The sequence below is a fragment of the Rhinatrema bivittatum genome, chromosome 8, assembly GCF_901001135.1.
Source record: "Rhinatrema bivittatum chromosome 8, aRhiBiv1.1, whole genome shotgun sequence".
In the NCBI taxonomy this organism is placed as follows: domain Eukaryota; kingdom Metazoa; phylum Chordata; class Amphibia; order Gymnophiona; family Rhinatrematidae; genus Rhinatrema; species Rhinatrema bivittatum.
In genome coordinates this window covers 168,742,447-168,763,546 of record NC_042622.1, presented here as the reverse complement: position 1 = coordinate 168,763,546, position 21,100 = coordinate 168,742,447, and the positions used below count along the sequence as shown (strand labels likewise).

The following is a 21,100-nucleotide window of genomic DNA, read 5'->3' as shown; positions in this document are numbered from 1 at the left end:
ATTTGATTATGTCTACAAAGGTGGTTTTGTGTAAAGATGAGGTCACTGCATTATTTTGCATCTTTTAGGAGCAGAAAGTCTAACGGAGCTGCTGGAGCCACTGGAAAAAGATTCTCATTCCTTGCTCTCCCTTCCAAAACTTGGCCAGGAAATAATAATGTCTGGCTGGCCAATGGCTTTTCATCTTCATGGCATTTGTTTATGCTGCCACCTAGTGGTCTCTTGTCAATGTTACAAGCATCAATAGTTCAGGGCAGCATACAGAACATAATAATCCACTGTCTGCTACCAAAACGCCATTACTTATAGTTTAAAAAAAAAAAAAAAAAAAGGTTATCAAATGTGAGCTCTCTGCATTATGAACAAGTAATATAATTTCCTCTTTTGCTGTTGCTTATCACTAAGAACAGCTGAGAAACGATCAGAGCAATTACACAAGTAGTAACACAGGATCCCACAGCGCAGGAGAGAATGTAACCTCCCATTGTATCTAATGCAGGCTTCTGGGAGCTCCTGCAGGATCCCACAGCGCAGGAGAGAATGTAACTTCCCATTGTAGCTAAGAATGTAACTTCCCACTGTATCTAATGCAGGCTTCTGGGAGCTCCTGCGGGATCCCACAGCGCAGGAGAGAATGTAACTTCCCGTTGTATCTAATGCAGGCTTCTGGGAGCTCCTGCAAGATCCCACAGCGCAGGAGAGACTGTAACTTCCCATTGCCTCTAATGCAGGCTTCTGGGAGCTCCTGCGGGATCCCACAGCGCAGAAGAGAATGTAACTTCCCATTGCCTCTAATGCAGGCTTCTGGGAGCTCCTGCGGGATCCCACAGCGCAGAAGAGAATGTAACTTCCCATTGTATCTAATGCAGGCTTCTGGGAGCTCTTGCAGGATGTCTCGGTGCCTAATGGAACGACTATACTTTCTGCTGCAATCATTATTTACATGTCCACAGTAAAATGTGCAGATATTTTCATGTTGCGAAGCACTCTTCCCTTTCACAAGAGCTGGTCAAAGATGGAAGGACTGAATAAAGAGCTGCTGGAGTCACTTTCAAATAATCCTAAAACCAGCGGACACTCCATGAATCTAAAAACCTGCAGATTTACATCAGGTCATAGAAAGTGCTTTTTCACTCAGCGCAAGCAGTGGAATCTGTTACCAGAGGACATGATGAAGGCAACTAGCTAGCGGGGTTTAAAGGAGGTTTGGACAAGTTCTGGGGGGAAGCCCATGGCACATTAACTAAGTAGACTTGTGAAAGCCACACTATCACTGGAAATCAACAAGAAGAAACATCTACTTTTTGGGACCTGCTGGACACTCCTTAGAGATCTGAACTGGCCACTGCTGGGGTTGGGGGGTTAGGATGCTGGGCTCGATAGACCTTGGCCTGACCCAGAATGGCATTTCTTATAATAATACAGTCTGCATTTTCAGACGCTGCACTCGCTGAGGCCAGCGCAAGTCTTGCACACCACCACGCCTTCCAGTGAGGGGAGAGCCTCGCATGCAGGGCGACAGCTCTGAGGCTAAGGACTCATCTGACCACTCACCTGCGCCAGCCTTCAGCCGGCTCTCGGCCAGCTCAGAGATCGCGCCTGTGGTGACTGTCTTCTTCAGCCGGGAGGCAGGGGCAGGTATTCCCCTGGATTTGCTCAGTAGATCATCACTGCTGGCTCGTTTCAGCTGTCAAAAAAAACAAAAAAAAGGTGAGCATGAAGGGATCAGACAGGCAGTTCAGAGCTCCATTACCACCCCTTGCCCTAAGAAAAGGCACCCAACTCCAACTTAAAAATACAGGAACACAGAACAGATAATTGGAGGGGCAAATCTAAATAAACTCATGTGCCAGTGATCAATTCTAGAGTTCCTGCCAGCTCAGCATTTCTCAAATGCAGTCACCAATGGGGAAGGAGTTGCCCAAAGGTAACTGAGCAGTTTAGGGAAAAATAACTAGCAAAAACAATTTGCTGTCAGGGGACTGGCGAAACCAGAAAGATTTTTCTGAAGGACTACGTGTTCCTGGGTGGGAGGCCATGTATGAAAAGCAGAAGGGGTGGCGAGGGTACCAGGACCTTTCACTGGTTCACACTGAGCAGACTGAAGTTTCCAGATCTACTCTCGAGGCATCCTTTTCTCGAGTCCGATAGGAATTGGATGCCTAGATTATCCTTTAAACATAAAGATATTGCTTTCTTTAGGGAAAAACAAAACTCCTGTGTTTCTGGAATTCTCATGGGATCCTCAGAAAAGACGTGCGGCCTTTCTGAAGGAGTCAGCAGGCTGCTCTCATTGGTGTGGATTTTTTTCTTAAAACTTTCCTCTGAAAGTAGCTTGAAATACCAGGGAGTCTGTTTCAACCAATTAGAAAGGGTTTGAAGAGAATCATCCCCGGCTCCCGCAGATAGATACTTAGACAGCATATTGGTGTTATCTAAGAGCATAAGAAGAGCCAGGCTGGATTAAAAGGTCCATCGAACCCAGCATCCCGTCTCTAAACCAGGTCACAAGTCCCTCTTGCTCATAATTGGGATAAACAGTGTCTTTACCAAGTCTATATGGCTAACAATGGTTTCTGGACTCCTCCAGGAGCTATATTAGCTGCTTTCACCGCATCTGCCAGCAACATATTCCAGAGTTTAATTGTGCGCAGAGTGAAAACATTCTTTCTCCGATTTGTTTTAAGTGTGCTACCTATAAGCTTCATGGAGCGCACCCTCATTCGAGTACTATTGGAAAAGGAAGAGTAAATAACAGTCCCCTATTTACTTGTTCTATCTCACTCATGATTTTGTAGACCTCCATCATGTCCCCTCTTAGCTATCTCTTCTTCTGCATCGGGCGCACATTTTTTTTTTTTTGCATCAGGGGTAATAGCTACTAGCCTCATCAACATGAATTTTACATGTGATTTGTGCTATTGGCTAAGCGCTGGTTAGGATGTGCATTTTGGACGAGCTAATCCCCTTATTGCATAGGGGGTTTTGGACGCGTGTTAAGCGGTGCACTTGGCCAAGCGCACTATATTGCATCGGCCTGTAGGCTTGTCAGTTTGCTCTATTACACCGTGACTTGATTTAGTTCCCCTGAATCAAACCCCCCTCAAAGAATTTTTCTGGCATAGGCATCATCTCCCCAGCACCCTCTGAAGCAGAGAAAGAATTACTTTTTTTTTTTTTGCTATGGCCTTGTCTTTCCTGGTCCCCCCTTTTAACCCTCGATGGGAAGGTGACACTCATATTTTGGAGTCCTCATTTTTCTTAGTTACAAGGAATGTTCCCTATTATGCTTTCTCCTACCCTCCTTCCTCACCTCCTTCATTTTAGTGGACGTGGATTTGATGGTTTTCTTATATTTGATTATATTGCATCATGTCGACATGAATTCAGTTTTCAAATATTTGTGAAATATAAATAAATGTACAATTTGAAAAACAAAACTGATGTAATCTCCTGTGCTAGACAGAACAAGCTATCTTTAGAGCAATCCGCTCTCTCCCAGCTGTTTCTCATGAAGAGATCTGAATGATTTTCTTTTACAACAATCACAACATCACTGCTTTTCTGACAACAGCCAGAGAATGGGAGATCTCAAGCACTGCGGGCAATCTGATATCATCATTTTCTTATTCTGTTCTGTCCTAAATTATATTCTCGCACCACAACTAACACAAGCAAGAGCGCTTATAGTCCGTCAATCTACAAACTACAAGCTGTCATTCGATTGATTAAATCATTGAGAAATAAAAGCACAAATGATCTCTGGACAATGCTGGCTCGCTCAGACTACCAGGAAGGGCAAGTGTTTGCCTCCCATGGCAACCTGGTGCCTGCACACTGTGTTATGTTCCAAAATGCTGCATTTTACTGTTAAACAAAAAAAGAAGGAAAATCAGGACCAGACTTCAAAAGGAAGAGAGTCGGGCTAAAATCTGGCTCCAAGTCAGCAATCTGGGAAGTTCTCAACATAAAGGGCCAGAGCTGGGGGTTCCCTGGGGGGGGGTCAGCCGGTTACACTGCTGTCTGGCACCGAGCCCAGGGTCTCACCTTGCTGAGCCGAGACTCAAAGGTCAAGGAACTGGAGGACCTGGAAGTCTTCATCCCAGAGGCGGCCGTGCGGAGGGGCCTCCCGCGTTCAAGCTCCAGGGTCCCAGCTCTGGCTGCACCCCTCATTCTCTCCAGAGCTCAGCCCAGCTCTCGGCCTAGGGGCCTGCACCTGGAAAGAGACAATATTACTGGGAGGAGGAGAACAAGCACTGCTCCTAGCGCCAGTGCTGCTGCACTCTTCAAAATCTCTTCGCCCCCCATCTCTGGGTTCCTGGAATAATAAATCTCCTTTATGTGGCATCTTAACATCATTTATTTCCTATCTTTCTCTCTCAGTTTTTGGAATAAAAATTAGCCAGTGTTAACTTTGGAAGCATCCCTTTTTTTTTTTTAAATCTCCCCCCCCCCCCCCCCCCCCGAGCCATGCAGCAGTGCAAGGTCTGCACGAGGGGTTCTGTTGATGATCAGCACAGTAGCACCCTGCTTCACCTGGCTTCGTAACAGTGGCCACAGCGAGGCGAAACAAGCTTTGAAAATGTTTAAACAGCGACATTGCCTGAACAATAAAGGAAAGAGGAATCCTGGTGATTTCGTTTGCTTTAAATGTCAATGGGATTAACTAAAACAGGATTTTGGCAGCAGCCTGGTTTTAGATTGAGCACCACCTTGCCCTGAGAAAGGGACCTGTCCCAGCATCCAGACCAGCCCGGCGTGGACAGTCTTCAGGATGTGTCCCTGCTATCAACCAGCTGCCACTTTTCTCAGCCACAAAACTGGTGAATCTGACATTTCCCCTCCTTGGCCTGTAACATGCGGACACAGCCTGAGGTTCAGGTGTAGCTGATGCTTCCCATGAAAACCACGTTATTGATCTGGCACCGAGGTATTCCTTTGATGCCAAACAGTGCGACAGCTACCGTGTTAGCAGGGACTGCGCAAACCATGAGATGCTGCTCTTCTGCTCTGGTGGGCACAGGGAGTCGTACGGCGGCAGTAAAAAGCAGCCGAGCGAGAGGAAGCCCCTTTTCAGCCTCTCCACACCTGGACTCCAGCCCCCCCTGGGCCTGCTGCCTTTGCATCCTTGGCTTTGCCCTCGATCCTTACGCTCATCTTTTCAGCTTCCTGGCAGGTATTTGGTCTTCCCTGTTGCCCGCACTCTCCCTCTCCTCTGTAAACTGTAGCACCCTAGGTCGGTGGTGCCCTCCCCACCCGGTCTGGTTTTCAGGATACCCATGAGATCCAGTGCCTGCACATCTCTCGCCTGCAGAACTTGCGGTGGACCCTGAAAACCCGGCTCCGGGACTGCTCTGGGATGCTGCCTTGGGTCGGGTTCTCCTGTCACTCACACCAGACAGCGGGACGAGGAAGGAGAGCTGGCTGCCGGGGCACCCACAGACACAGCCCCAGCCACCCCCACCACCACCACCACCAGCACCACCACGGTTTATTGATGATAGGAGCCTTCGGTCAACCACACAACACGTTAAAGAACTGAACCATCTTCAACCACATCTTCAGCCTGTCCCCGCTGACCCGGGGCGGGAGGCAGCTTTGAATTGGCCCGTCCCAAATCTAGCGGCACTCTCCCCTACCAGCCCCTGCCAGTACTTATGGGAATCTTAATTCAGAGGACGGCAGGGAACGCCTTCAGTGCTCAGCGCCCACGTTTCTGTGGCTTCCAAATGTTTTGTTTTTTTTTAATCCAGGCAGCCGTCAGCATGCAGGTGCAGCCCTACAATGCAATTCATTCAGGCACTGGCAGGGCAGGGGCCAGGAGAGGGTCCCACATCCAACACAGAGCAGCTGTGAAAGGCACCGCAGGCCTGAAGTGGGAGAGAAGCACTTGCTCTAGTGGTACCAGGGCACTGACACCCCCCCCCCCCCCAGCCAGTGGCAGAAGGACTGCTGGCCAGATGTGCACAGATGTTACAACGTCCCAGAGCTCTAACCTAAACACACCAAGGGGTTCTGTGCTATTTTTAAATCCCTCAGTCCCTGCTACGCCCTTTAAGTGCCACAGTCCTCCAGCATGTCACCAAAACCGCATTCAAATTTCCCTGCAGTTCCTTTCCCAGCACTGCTGATTCTCTGAGATGCGCCTGTGCTGCCCTACAATCAGCCGCCACCTCCTCCCCCCAACGCCTCTTCTGATGGCACTACCCAGGGTCTAATTCCTACCAGCTGGGACACTACCATCTCATACCAGGGAAGCAGCAGCAGGAGCCACTCCGCTTCTCGCAGCCAGAGCCCAGAGATTTGGGATTGTAATCCTGAGGCGTCCCTTGGTGGAGAGAGAACAGGTTGGGATGGGGGAACTCCCTGGCCGACCCGAGCTGCAGCACTCGGCTTCACTGAAAGAAAAGAGCTGATCTGCCCCAGGTCAGAGCTACAGCCCGGCTGATCCTGAAATCCAGTCCTCTCACAGCCCTGGATCACCTCCACCTTACTGCTCAGATTGCCTCCATAAATCAGCTTAAACAAATACTTACAGAGAAATCTTCGGGGCTTTTCTGCCTGACTTAAAAGGGGAACTGCCGTTCTCTCTGGGCTGACAGCATGTGGGAGCCAGAACTACTAACTTGGAGATTTTCTGCTTCTCTGAGAGGAAACCACATCTCAGAGGCCAGAGAACTAACTGCTTGTGTAATGATTCATGCAGGGAAGCAGCTGACACTATTACAACTACCCCGGTATACAGACATCACTGCAACCGGAGAAATCTCCCAGCCCCAGTATCCCCCCCCTCCCCAATATACAGGCACGTCCTGCACAGAGAGATCTCCCAGCCCCAGTATCCCCCCCCCCCCAATATACAGGCACGTCCTACATACAGAGATCTCCCGGCCCCAGTATCCCCCCCCTCCCAATATACAGGCACGTCCTGCACACAGAGATCTCCCCACCTCAGTATCCCCCCCCAATATACAGGCACGTCCTACATACAGAGAGAGATCTCCCGGCCCCAGTATCCCCCCTCCCAATATACGGGCACGTCCTACATACACAGAGAGATCTCCCGGCCCCAGTATCCCCCCTCTAATATACAGGCACGTCCTGCACACAGAGAGATCTCCCGGCCCCAGTATCCCCCCCCCCCTCCCAATATACAGGCACGTCCTGCACACAGAGATCTCCCCACCTCAGTATCCCCCCCCAATATACAGGCACGTCCTACATACAGAGATCTCCCCACCTCAGTATCCCCCCCCAATATACAGGCACGTCCTGCACACAGAGATCTCCCAGCCCCAGTATCCCCCTCCCAATATACAGGCATGTCCTACATACAGAGAGATGTCCCCACCTCAGTATCCCCCCTCTAATATACAGGCACGTCCTGCACACAGAGAGATCTCCTGGCCCCAGTATCCCCCCTCCCAATATTCAGGCACGTCCTACATACAGAGAGATCTCCTGGCCCCAGTATCCCCCTCCCCAATATACAGGCACATCACTGCAACCCGAGAGATCTCTGAGCCCTCTAAGATATAAACACAAGCAGTGGGTAGTAATGTGCTTGAACCTATAAATTATACTTTACTTCCTTAGCTGTTAAAGCAAAGAGTTGAAACTGGTTGTGGCAGAGCACCCAAAGGCCTCTAGGTTGTAATCACAGAGCTGAGTGGGGACATCATCTCTCAGCAGTACATGGGAATATAGGCACTCCCAGCTCAGGGTCAGAGGGAGTCCACCCCCCAGCCAGCTTTTTCTATTTCAGAGTCTTGTATTTAGAGGAAGGTCCACGCAGCACTTCCTCCTGAGAATTAACCAGTTTACTGGCAAGACATAACCCGGGCATGCCAGACAATGCCTCCCGGCTGCTTCCTTCCAAATAACCACACTGTTCCATGTCCTAGAGAAGCTTCTTTCGTTCCTTTCTTCAGTGACTGAAGCGGCCACGACAGCTTTATTCAAACACATATAAAATGCAAATGTAAATGGGGCAACATAACCAACATCATGCTTTAAGCCTTCACTCTTGCCCGCACCCTCACCTCTCGTTAGGAGATTTGTATTTCAGCAGAATTTACCTCCCAAAAAAAATCTTGTTAGGGGCCCTGAGAGTGATTCTTTCACATCAGAATGGAGTGGAAGGCAGACAAAAAAAAAATATAATGATGGGAAAAAAGCAGGAGTAAGGAATGCAACTCCTTTGAGACTTGGAAGGAGGATGGCTGGAGCTGAGCGTCTGTTTTACCCACACACACACACACACACACACACACACACATACACACATACATACACACACACACACACACACACACACACACACATACACACACACACACATATATATACACACACATATATATACACACACACACACACACACACGTTTCCTGATCGCTCAGGTGCTCAGTGCCAGGTTTAGCGTAGGGATGACTCTCCCAGCCCTCTGAGACCATGGTCCTATCACCAGGTTAGGAGAGAGCCTAAGCAAAGTTTGCAGAAAGCATGTGTGGCTGAAAGAGGATTGCTAGACTATGGGAGAATACGAACGCGAGAGACTGTGGGAGCTAGCGCTCTCTGGGGCACTGTTTCTAAATGGGTTTGTTTTGCCCATACCTTGAGAGAAACCAACCCCATGCCCAATCTGGGGATTGCTGGAAACCATCCCTGTGCCAAAGAGCGCCTTCTCCTGGAGCGAGAGGGTGCATCGTAGGCTGGGAGCCTTCACGTGCTTTGTAATCAGGCTGCTGGCACCCAATAATTGGGACTATTTTGCTATCTTTCTGCCATATTTTCTTTGTCTCCGATTGCATCTTCTTTCACCATACATTATACAGAGTAATCACTTGGTGCTAACACTTCTGTCAGCAAAGCTGTCTTTTTATTCCATTTTTTCGCATCGGTTGGAATGGGACGATCAAGTCATCTACAATTCGGTCAGGGTCGGTATCTCAGAGTTTTTTCTGCTACAGTGAGGAGATCAGATAATGTGAAAGTCTAGCATAATAGTGAATAAGGATTGTTGGAAAGCATCTGGGGAAACATATACGGGCCGATACAGTAAGAATCGCAGGAGAGCGGGCGCAGCGCGCGCACAGGACACTCTCCTGTGCGCGCAATACAGTAATTTAATTTATTTAAATTAGGGCCAGCGGTAAAAAGAGGCGCTAGGGAAACTAGCGCATCCCTAGCGCCTCTTTTTGGACAGGAGCGGCGGCTGTCAGCGGGTTTGACAGCCGATGCTCAATTTTGCCGGCATCTGTTCTTGAACCCGTTGACAGCCACGGGCTCGGAAACCAGACGCCAGCAAAATTGAGCGTCCGGTTTTCAACCTGTGAGCCATGGGCCTATTTCAATTTTTTTTTTAAACTTTCGGGACCTCCGACTTAATATCGCCATGATGTTAAGTCGGAAGGTGCACAGAAAAGCAGTTTTTACTGCTTTTCTGTGCACTTCCCTGGTGCCGGCAGAAATTAACGCCTACCTTTAGGTAGGCGCTAATTTCTGAAAGTAAAATGTGCGGCTTGGCTGCACATTTTACTTACTGAATCACGCGGGAATAACTAATAGGGCCATCAACATGCATTTGCATGTTGCGGGTGCTATTAGGTTCGGGAGGCTTGGATGCGCATTTTCGACGCGCTATTACCCCTTACTGAATAAGGAGTAAAGCTAGCGCGTCGAAAACGCGTGTCCAATTGCGGGTTAACAGTGCGCACTGTACCTTATCGGCCTGATAGTGCCTTGGGTGGGCTCCTGGTGCCTGTGAAAGCTACTGATACACCAACCCCACAATTGTGGATGATGGATATGTTATAATTATTGGTTACCCCAGAGCTTATGATGCTTCCACGATTTGAAAAGCTATCAATGAAATCAGGTTTAAGTCCACTAAGGTGGATATGCTGGTATACAATGGTGTGTTTTACCAGTATGTTGAGCTCACTGCGATGGTGCCAAAATCACAGATGAAATGTCTCCATACTATCTGTGTCTCAATCCAGACATTGCAATAATTCGAAAATCAGTTCTTCGTCAGGAAAACACTTGTAAGCATGATGTTGGCACTTTAAACATTAACATCGGCACTGTCATGGATACTTGATTCGAAATGGTCAATGATGCGCCCAAGATCGAGACTCCTTGAGTGGTGCGCGATCAGGGTCTGCTGCATCCGGCCGATCTGACATTGACACCAGTAGCCCACCCAAGGCACTATATGAGGTTTCCCCAGATGCTTTCCAACAATCCTTATTCACTATTGTGCTAGACTTTCACATTGTCTGATATTTTTTAGTGTCTAACAGCGAGGAGATCAGCACATCACACCCAGTGACGAGGTGTGGAACCGCCGTCAGTTCTCCTTATTCAAGCTGCATTTGCTTGTTTTACCGTTTTTTTTTTTCCTTTGCTGGCTCTGAACCATCCATAGTCCGCTGTGCTGTCACCTTTAGGTTTAAGTTCACCCCTCCCTAGCATTCCTGTGTGAGATTTTGATCTGCATTTTCTGTACTTGTGCACCTTAAAACTCTCCATTCAGCCGAATCCACTGGCTGCCTGCAGGCTCTACCCTTTCTGGGACTTGCAGCTGATTTTCACTCTCAAGGTTTTGCTATTTCCTGCATTCAGTGCGCGACTCAGACTTAACCAGCCACAGGATACCGTGAGCGTCATGGGAAGAGGCCCATACTTGTGGCGTTGTGTATGGACCCTCACCATCAATGCTCCGGCAAGGGTGCAGGGACTCTAGCTGTCTGCCATGGTCCAAGCCCAGAGTCAAATCAACAGGCCAATCCCATTGCAGATTGCAGAATCCACACCAAAGGCTATTAGCGCTGCTCAAAGATAGCAATTTAGAACTCAATCGATTATGGATTGAAAAGACAGATCAGGTGTCTGCATCCTTCCTGCCTTCTGTTGGCCTGTGGCTGTCTGGCTTTATTTGGCTTCCAGTTCTCTCACATTCGGGCCGATGCTATTATCGTGCGCTGAGCCTAGCGCACAGGCTAATGAGCTCTTGGACGCGCAATAAGGGGATTAGCGAGACCCTAGTGTGACCAAACCAGCGCTATTAGCTACGTGCTGGTTTGGTCGCACAACACATGTAAATGCATGTAAATGAGGCTATTGCCTATTACCCCCTGATGCAAGAAATCACCGTGCACCCAATAAGCATGTTTTAACACAGAAAACTTAAGTCTTTACGCACTCCAAGCCATCTGAAACACTGCTTTTCAGCGGTTCCTGCTACTTAGTATCATCCCCATTAATTGAACGTCCATTTTCCTAACCGGCACACAGCCACTTCTCTTAATCACCCGATGCCATGGACACGCTAGGGATTCACAATTTATCCCTAGCGTGTCCTTTTTAGCGTGACCCCTCATTTAAATAATGCATCGTGTGCCCAGGAGAGGTGGCTGGGCATGCGTTAGGAGAGCGGGTGCTCAATCATGAGCGCCCATTTTACGCAAGCCAATATTGCATCAGCCTGATTGTAAAACAATAATAATAATAATACATTAAATGTAAAAAGCCAAACACAGTAACTTTCACTCTCAAAACTTCTCCTTGAGTTAAGGACGACTAGGTCTGGCTCTCAAAAACAGCCAAGAGACCTATTTTGATTTAGAGTAATATGGAAATGTGTCATGCATATTTCTTGTGGATATCCTGGCAACTGGAAGGTGTCTGCCTTCCAAAACTCTCTGCCCTGTCAAGCAATACAAGATGATTTGGCTGCTCCTGCACCAGAGCCGTTTCCCTGACTGGTTGATGTGTCCATCAGCTAGTGTCAGCGTCTGTACGGCAGTAGGCGGCTTCCTCAGGAATTAAGGTTACCAGGCCAGCTCTTTTGCATGGCCCAGTGTGGCACCTCGGCTGCAGGAAGCAGCAGATGCCACTTCGAGCACTTCCTTCCACCCCCCCAACAGCACAAAAGCATGGCAGAAGGTCTGCCACCTGCTGCTCCCCTCCTCTGGTCAAGGTCAAGGTCACTGCAGTGGCAGAAGAAACTTGCAGTTGTCAGTGAAAGGGGGTGGAACCACGCGTTAGGCGGCAGTGGCCACAGCAGTAACAGGCTGCACTGGTGGGAGTCAAAAGAGTTGTGGGCCATGCGTCCCTTGTGGGGGCCACAGTGGGGGGAAGGGACAGCTTACGGGCTGTGGACTTGGTCCATGCCAATGGTTTGCAGCGGAACCAGTGGTCAAGTTGGGTTATATAGTGGAAGATAAAAGGTTGTAGGAGCAGCGGAGGTAGAGACCCTTACATCTAACAGCAGTGCTGGGTGGCAGCAGTTTGAGAGTCAGCAATGGGAGCTGTGGATTGGAAGCTGTTTGAGGTGAGCTGGGGGGTTATCATGATAGTGATTGCATGCACTGAATGGGCACTAGCAACAAACAACACATATATAAGCCACATTCTCTCTCAGCCACACACACACACACACACACACACACAGAACTTCCCTCTGCAATCACGCACAAGCATACAAAAACCACCACCAGATCAAATGGGTAATTCTACAAAAAGATGCAAGAGGGGAAATAGAGGGTCAGCAAGGGGAAGAGAGAATGAAAGGTAATGAACTACTGCGTGAAATATTTGAACCATCAAATTCTGCAAGTATTTGATAAGCAACAGCCACAACCCTCTCTGTGCAGATGAAGGAGTAAAGCTGAAAAGTCAGACTACAAACATAAAAAGGGATTTGTTACCCACTTTAATAGCAAAACAGGTTCCGACTTTTTATCAGATTTGGAATGCCTTGCCATTCATCTGCACAAATACTTCAGGAAGGAGGAAGTCAGAAGGACTAATCTTTAGACTGTTTTCCTGTGCAACTCATGACAGCGACCAGAAGTCCCCATCAAGGGGGGTTTTACATGCCTTTAAAAGAAAATCAGCAGCAGACAGAAAGCGCTTTCCAGTCCTGGAGGAACATCTGGAATTATTGTACAGTCGCTGAGTGATTTGATGGAAAGGTTAAAAACGTTTTTGCAGATGTTGCAGACAATTGGAAGCCTTTGGATTTATCTCACAATGCTGCAAAATCAATTGCATCCATCCCGTGGCTGCCAGAGAGGCACAAGCCCACCCCCGCCAACTTCTCCAGACAGAGGCACAAGTAGCAGAGTTACTGCGTTAGAAATGTGAACAGCATCTCGTGCAAGAAATCTGCATCGTGGCTCGATGGCTGAACCACCCCTGGCGGTACCCGCAGTCCAGCACTGTAGTTCCAATTTACCTGAGAAAAGCAGAATGCAATAGGATAACCCCGTGGAGGCACTGGGTACAAACGGCAGGGCAGGGCAGCAGCAGCACCAGGCCGCTGGGGTTTCAGGATCCCCACAATGAATATGCATCTGATAGATTTGCATACAACGGAGGCAGAGCATCTCTCTCATGCATATTCATTGTGGATATCCCGAAGGGCGACTGACTGGGTTAACAGCCACTACATTTAACACAGTTTCCAGAACTGATGGGCTTGACCTTTGGCCTCAAGCCAGAATCTTTTCATACCAGGACTGTGCTGATGCTTACGTAAGCTTAACAGGACACTCTGCATCTTACCAATTAAAAAGGATCTGGAGGTTAATGGCTCTGGAGGGTTGCTTTTTCTGTCACAAGGCACAGAAGATGAGGTTAATTTCTAATTGGTTCACTTTATATTCATACCTTTATGAAAAAAAAAATGGGGTAATTATTATGCAGCATTTAATATACTTCTAGCAGGAGTGCAGCCTTGATTAGCAGCTTTATAGCTCCTATTATTCACCCTGACAGCTGTAATCTGCTGAACTGTGGAGTACAAACAAAGGCGATCCCGGGCAGCAACTCAAAGTGGCAAAGGCTGAGAGGGGGCGAGCAAAGTCTGCACAAGGCCCCCCTCTCTCCATGTTGCCATGCAGTGTTACAAGAAATGCTAAGGCACTTTAAAAACCCACTAAGCTTAAGCCTATCCCCCACAACACATTCACATCAGTGCTTAGAAGGGACATGGTCTCTCGGACTCACTATATTCAGTTTGAGGGAAAAGGATTACAGCCAATGGCTATAAAAATCCTTCAGCCCACAATCCTGCTCCTTTAAGGAGAATGACAGGACTACAAGTCCCAAGATGCACTGGAGCAGTAAAACGCCGGGCAGCTGCTTGTTCCTTTTTGGAGGACTGGGAGATTTTGGATGCTACTTTAGCGTTGGATTTAAAATCACAGGACAGAAATAAAAAGTCATTTGCCATCTCTTCTCTGTTATTTGGTGAAGGAGTGATATTAGGCAAGGCACAGGGTACAGGGAGTGCACAGTATGCATCAATGCGGTCCCTGAAAATGGAAGAACGGTTCATTATGTAATCCACCGGGAATGGCAGAATTAAAATGCTTAAATTAAATTCTAAACTAGTAACCAAGCTGCAAGCCTCGACCTGGCCAGTGCACAATGAAATACTGGACTCTGTTCCATTACCAGGGCACTTCTGGTCACAACAAGTATAATGTTTTTTGGGGTGGGAATAAGAGGCCACAAATGAGGGAAAAAGAAACAGTAAGTGAGCCCCAGTTGCATCTGCCTTTTTTTTATACCTAGAGCTGTGCTCTTGGCTCAAGCCAGGGCCATTTTCTTCAAGTCCTGTCCCTGTCATTAGAAAACCTTTCCTTGCACAGCACCTAATGCGTGAAGATTCTGCGTGCAGAACGCATTCTGTTTGATTGTAGGTCACATCTGCCTTTCCTTCATTGTCCCGTGGTAGAAATAATGCAATCCCTTAAATATCCACACTTTATTGTTAGGAAGGGTAGGATTACCACCTAGAAGCACAATTCCGGGAAAAAGGGGACCTTAGACTTAAGGCTCCAGAAAAATAAATTTCTCAGGTTTCATCTGCCTCTATCAGTCTAATCTAGGGGGGGAAAAAAAAAGTGCTTCTGCGCTAGTTCAGTTCATCGAATTCAGGGAAGGAGGAGAAGGTGGATCGTGGATCTGGAGTCTAACCCATGAAAATTACCCCCACCCGTAAACGTTCTCAATCCAGGTTCTCACGTCTTGAGGTGACGACTCTGAAAATGTTTCTAGGCAGTCCTTGTTCATTTCGGGTTATGAAACGAACCTGTGGAAGAACTCTTTATATGAGTTCCAGAACCCCTCCCCTCCCCCCTCGACCCCCCCAGTCTTTCCCAGGAAGAGCATGGGTAAAGGCAGCTCACAGGGTTCCCCCACCCTGTGTGCTGGGAGGAAATCACTTTCAGATGTTCTGTGGCCGAGCTGGCAGCCACCACCACCCACCCTCACACAGGGAAGGAGAGCTCTGCGGGACTGGACAGAGAGCAGATCTCTATTCCAGAGATCCTCCTCACTGACAGGCCGATACAGTACAGTGCGCTCCATCGGAGCGCACTGTAGGTTAGCCGGCATTTGGACGCGCGTTTTCAACACGCTAGTTTTACCCATTATTCAGTAAGGGGTAATAGCGCATCCAAAATGCGCGTCCAACCCCCCTGAACCTAACAGCACCCGCAACATGCAAATGCATGTTGATGGCCCTATTAGGTATTCCTGCGCGATTCAGAAAGTAAAATGTGCAGCCAAGCCACACATTTTACTTTCAGAATTTCTCCGGGCACCGGGAAAGTGCACAGAAAAGCAGTAAAAACTGCTTTTCTGTGCACCCTCCAACTTAATATCATGGCGATATTAAGTCGGAGGTCCTGAAAGTTTAAAAAAGTTAAAAAAAAAAAAAATTGAAATAGGCCCGCAGCTTGCGGGTTGAAAACCAGATGCTCAATTTTGCCGGTGTCCGGTTTCTGAACCCATGGCTGTCAGTGGGCTCGAGAACAGACGCCTGCAAAATTGAGCATTGGCTGTCAAACCCGCTGACAGCCACCGCTCCTGTCCGAAAAGAGGTGCTAGGGACGCGTTAGTGTCCCTAGCACCTCTTTTTACTGCTGGGCCTAATTTAAATAAATTTATTTACTGTATCGCTCTCCCGCGATTTTTACTGTATTGATCTGAGAGTGACAGAATCATAATTCCTTTCTGAAATCAACACACACTATTGTGTATCCAAATTACAAGTCCCCTGGCAATCTGATTGGATCCAGGGCAGCTCAGTTTATCACGTAGCTGGCATGGTAGATTCCCATCCCAGCCTCTCATCCAACGTAGAGAACTCACAATGGACAGAAATGTTACCTTCAACATCCTTTTTTTGTTATTAAAATAAAGAGTAACATCTAGGAGCCCTGGTGGCCTCAAAACCTTCTGTATTACAACACTTGAAAAAAAAAAATGTATCAGGTCTTAGGAAGATTCCAGAAACATAGCCAAGAAATACAATTTAAAAAGTTGTTGCTTGCAGAAGCCCTTCTTCTGGTTTCTAGGCTTTAGGGTGATTTGTTCTTCAGACTTCAGGTTGGGATCCTGGCATCAGGTCCTCCCAGGACCCCTGGCCACATTTTTCTCAGAGAAAACCTGGAATTTTAACCAAGACACCTGTCCAGGCCAAGGGCCCTAGGCAAGCTGCAGCCTGCCACCCCTAGACTTACTTACTGGTGGCAGCTCCTACACTCTTTGACCACCAGCGGGATGGACTTAGCTGGGGCTCCTACTAATATTTTGCCCCCAACCCCTGCCAAGGTGGGGTGAGCACCTAGTTTGCCTAATAGAAGCCCCAGCCCTGTCCTGGCCCCCACTGCCAGCAGCACTGGCCCTAGTGGCTGCATATTGTACCCACATGCTACATAACTGTCATCCCGTTTCCTATGATGGGCACCACGCTGTATCACATATTGCACTGTATGATATGCAATTTATATTATAGGCAATATAAAGTAAACTGCTCAATAACCCTGTACCTCACAGAGTACTACCATAGGAGAGGACGTTATTAACTTCTTGTAATACATTTCACGTCTTCTGCATATCTTCAGGCCCACAGAGATAGGTATTATAAAAAAATAAGGAGCCCTGAGAGGTACACGAAGTCATATTTAAAACATTAATTGCCGGGGGGGCGCTAGCGCAGCGGAGCCGGATGGTCGCATAAAACCTGAGCTCCTCTTATCCCCTTAGCATTAAACGGTGAAACTTGGCTAAAACTTCTTGCAATAGCTCTGGCTATAGCCAGTGGGCAGCTATAACGGTCCGAGATGGCTCAAAAGAAGAAAAATATTGACTTCCGCCAATATTCCTATTCTAAAGCGGACTCCGGAGAGTCGGGGCCTACAGAGCTGGAGAAGCCTAGTAGCGAGGCGGACTCGGACACAGCTGAAACAGAGGCAGATCTCGGGCCAGTGGAAACGGGCACTCAGGGGGCCCCGACGCGCGACGAATTTCGCCAATGGTTCGCGGATCTTCGTAGAGATATGAAAGAGAACAAAAAGGAGCTATTGGAGAAAATGGCGGACCTTAAGGAAGAAATTTCCGACATCGGTCGGAGGGTGGATGAGTTTGACTGCCGTCTTGATGCCCAGTCTGAAAAAATGGAGGGTCTGCAAAATCGGGGACAGCAGCTCACTCAGGATGTTCAGGAGCTGCAATATAAATTAGAAGACCTCGAGAATCGGAGTCGGAGAAACAATCTCCGATTTCGAGGTATACCGGAGACGGCGGACTACGCGGATTGTGCAGCTATAATTAAAACTCTCGGCACATTCTTCCTCCAAAAAGAAGAATCGGGGACGGCTAATGATTCTTTACCAGAGCTCGATATCGAGAGAGCTCATCGCTCGTTGGGTCCAAAGTTGGGGGACAGGCCGCGGGACATTGTGGTCTGTTTCACTCGGTTCCCGATCAAGGAACGGATTTGGAAAATAGCTCGGCAGCAGAAAGATTGGGAGTGGCAAAATAATAAAGTCTCCGTGTTTGCTGATCTTTCTCCCTTCACCCTGAAACATCGGGCGGAATTCAGAGATGTTACTGCTCTTATGCGTAGGGAGGGGATAAGGTACCGGTGGCTATTCCCTTGCGGCATGGCAGTTACCATCAACGGCACCACTACTAAAGCTACCTCGATTGAAGAGGTGGCGGCCATTTTGAAAGAAGCTGGCCACGAGGTGCGGGCCCTACCGGCGCAGAAACGACAGCAGCCTCCTGCAACCTCCGATACCCCCAAGTGGCAGCGGGTGGCGAAAGGGGGGAGACGACTCCGGAGGCAAGAACTGCAGAACGAGTCCACCGGTCATGGATGAGGTGGGGTATTTTGCCTCTTGGAGAATTTTCATCTAGACCACGTGGAGAATGGCGCTATTACTGGGAGCAGTAAGAACAATTATATGCATGACGTGGCTCTTAATACTATTTTGCTGAGACTCATTGGACTCACACTGTGCTTTTCATTGTTTTCACCGTTTATATTGTTGACTTTAACTGTTCTGTTTTCACTGGGGAAGGGGGTTGCTGGCTCCGTGAGTGTTATTGTCCTTTTCTGCCTAGGCAGATATGCCCGTAACTCACGGCAATCTTGGGAAGGGGGGGGTGGGGACCGGGTGCTCGGTTGGGAAGTGTTATTGTGTTCGGTATTGTCAATGGGGGATAAGTGTACATTCTGGATGGTGCGGGGGATCAACTTACCTGTATATTGTCTCATGGATTCTCGCTAGAGGGATGGGTAGTTCTATGTTTTCTAGACGATGGGGGATTGCAGGAACTGGGTGGCAGGGCCGTAGTGGTGGGCTTATCCTAATGGTATCATGACTTCTCTCACCATAAGATCTCTAAATGTTAAGGGCCTCAATATCCCGAGGAAGCGTCAATTGCTCAGGGAGGACATGCAGCGGTCGGGGGTGGATATCCTGTTTTTGCAGGAGACGCACCTACTCAGAAAATATGAACGACTGCTTCCGTGGCCTCTCTTTCCGCACTGTTATAGTGCTTCTGCTTCCAAAACCCATACATATACTGGGGTCAGCATTTTACTGCGGAACAATCTGCAAGGGCAGGTAAAAAAATTTCAAGCTGATCCGGAGGGGAGATATGTATTAGTTCAGTTGGACTGCGGTGGGAATTTGTATAACCTCCTAAATGTGTATGCTCCACATGTATCTTATGGTCCCTTTCTGGCGCAGTTAGATGACTTTATGGCACAACAGGACCCAGGGGTTTGGATTCTTGCAGGGGATTTTAACATGACGGCTCATCCACCTCTGGACAACTCTACTGGTGGAGGTTTGGGGGCCAAGGCTGACAGGAAAACTCTTAAATCTTTCATTTCTAAGTGGGACCTTTTAGATATTTGGCGATCCCGAAATCCAACCAAGAGGGATTACACTTTCTACTCGCCTCCCCACAAATCCTATTCTAGGATTGATTATTTCCTCTTAGATCGATCCTTTTCCTCTTCAGTTCGGGAAGCTTCTATTGGCCAGACTACTTGGTCTGATCATGCTCCGGTGGACCTAACTTTTACCATCTCTGGGCCTGAGGGGGGTCAAAAATATTGGAAGCTAAATGACACTCTGCTTGATGATTTGCCATTCTGTCAGTCGGTGAGGGACGAAATAGAAAACTATAGAATCCATAACGTGGAGGCGCTGGCTACCCCTTCCTTATATTGGGAGTGTCTCAAGGCCGTACTGAGAGGGAAGTTTATTTCACAAGGGGCGCATAAGAAAAAAATTAAAATTTCTCAGATACGGAGTTTACAAGCTGAAATCGCACAGCTTGAGGCTCAGCATAAACAGCACCCTACGGCTGCAGTCCTTCGCCGATTACATGCGGCTAGGTCTCAATATTGTACGCTCACTCTGGCGGATATCCCTGTTAAACTAAATATGGTTAAGCAGCAATATTTTGAGTGGGGTGATAAGGCGGGTAGACTCCTTGCACGGAAGTTGAAGCATCGCATAGCGCAGTCCCATATTACTAGCATACGGGGGGTTGATAAGTCTCTCTTATTGTCTGCGAAAGCAATTCATGAGAGATTCCAGAGCTTTTATGGGGAGCTCTACTCCAAGGAGACTACCATATCTAATGAGAACATTGAGGATTTTTTAGAACAGGTTAATTTACCACAGGTCTCTGAATTGGAATTCCATATCTTGGAAGGTGACATAGCATTGTGTGAGGTGCTTCAGGTTATTAAAGATCTTAAGGTTAATAAAGCACCGGGATTGGATGGGTTTACTGCTCATTTTTATAAAACGTTTGCCCCGGAGGTTGCCCCCATACTTAGGGAACTTTTTAACTCTTTGAGGGCGGGCGGCTCGTTGTACCCGGGTTCCAACATTGCGGGTATCACAATTCTGGCCAAGCCCGGTAGGGACCCCACAGAGTGTGGTTCCTATCGTCCCATCTCCCTGATCAACCTAGATTTAAAAATTTTGGCTAAGGTTTTGGCGAATCGGCTGAACCTGGTCCTATCTCATTTGATACATCCAGACCAGGCTGGTTTTATCCCAGGCCGTATGGCGGCGGACAATGTCCGGAAAATTTTGGATCTGATCTGGTGGGCGAAGAAAACTGACTCTCCAACTGTCCTTTTGTCCATAGACGCCGAAAAGGCTTTCGATATGGTCCATTGGCCATATTTGTTTAAAACACTGGAGCGGATGCACTTTGGACCCAATTTTATTCGCTGGATACGGGCGTTATACGAGAACCCTAGGGCGTGTGTCAAGGTAAATGGTACCTATTCTGAGACCTTCGGGATAGAGAGAGGTACCAGACAAGGCTGCCCTATGTCCCCGCTATTATTCGCTCTATTTTTGGAGCCCTTGGCGATTAAAATTCGAGATACGGCAGCCATTCACGGTATTCCAGCAGGGGGGGTAGACTATAAGTTATCATTATTTGCAGACGACGTGCTGTTTACCTTAACCCGACCGTCTGAATCTCTGGAGAAGGTGGTATCGGTATTGGCCCAGTTTAGTGCGGTCTCTGGTTTTAAACTCAACTTAACAAAATCGGAGATTCTTAATATTTCCTTGCCGGAGGCTCTTGCTCAGGGTCTTCGAGCTCAATTCCCTTTTAAATGGGCTAAACGCAGCATTAAGTATTTGGGTATTCAACTTGGTAATAAGTTGGAGGATCTTTATCACTTAAATTACACTCCACTTGCTTCAAAAATTTTTCGGGATTTGGACAGTTGGACAAGGCATCAGTT

At 47.9% G+C, this 21,100-nt stretch overlaps 1 protein-coding gene across 1 annotated transcript in view; it reads right to left on the bottom strand.

Moving 5' to 3' along the window:
* Positions 1–21,100, bottom strand: part of SPECC1 (sperm antigen with calponin homology and coiled-coil domains 1) — a 183,303-nt gene that overhangs the window by 156,418 nt on the left and 5,785 nt on the right. The window contains exons 2-3 of the mRNA XM_029611519.1: positions 4,048–4,216; positions 1,555–1,687 (exon numbers count right to left, since the gene is read on the bottom strand). Coding sequence (XP_029467379.1) covers positions 1,555–1,687; positions 4,048–4,173 — 259 coding nt within the window. The 5' untranslated portion in view covers positions 4,174–4,216. The remainder of the gene's footprint in view (positions 1–1,554; positions 1,688–4,047; positions 4,217–21,100) is intronic.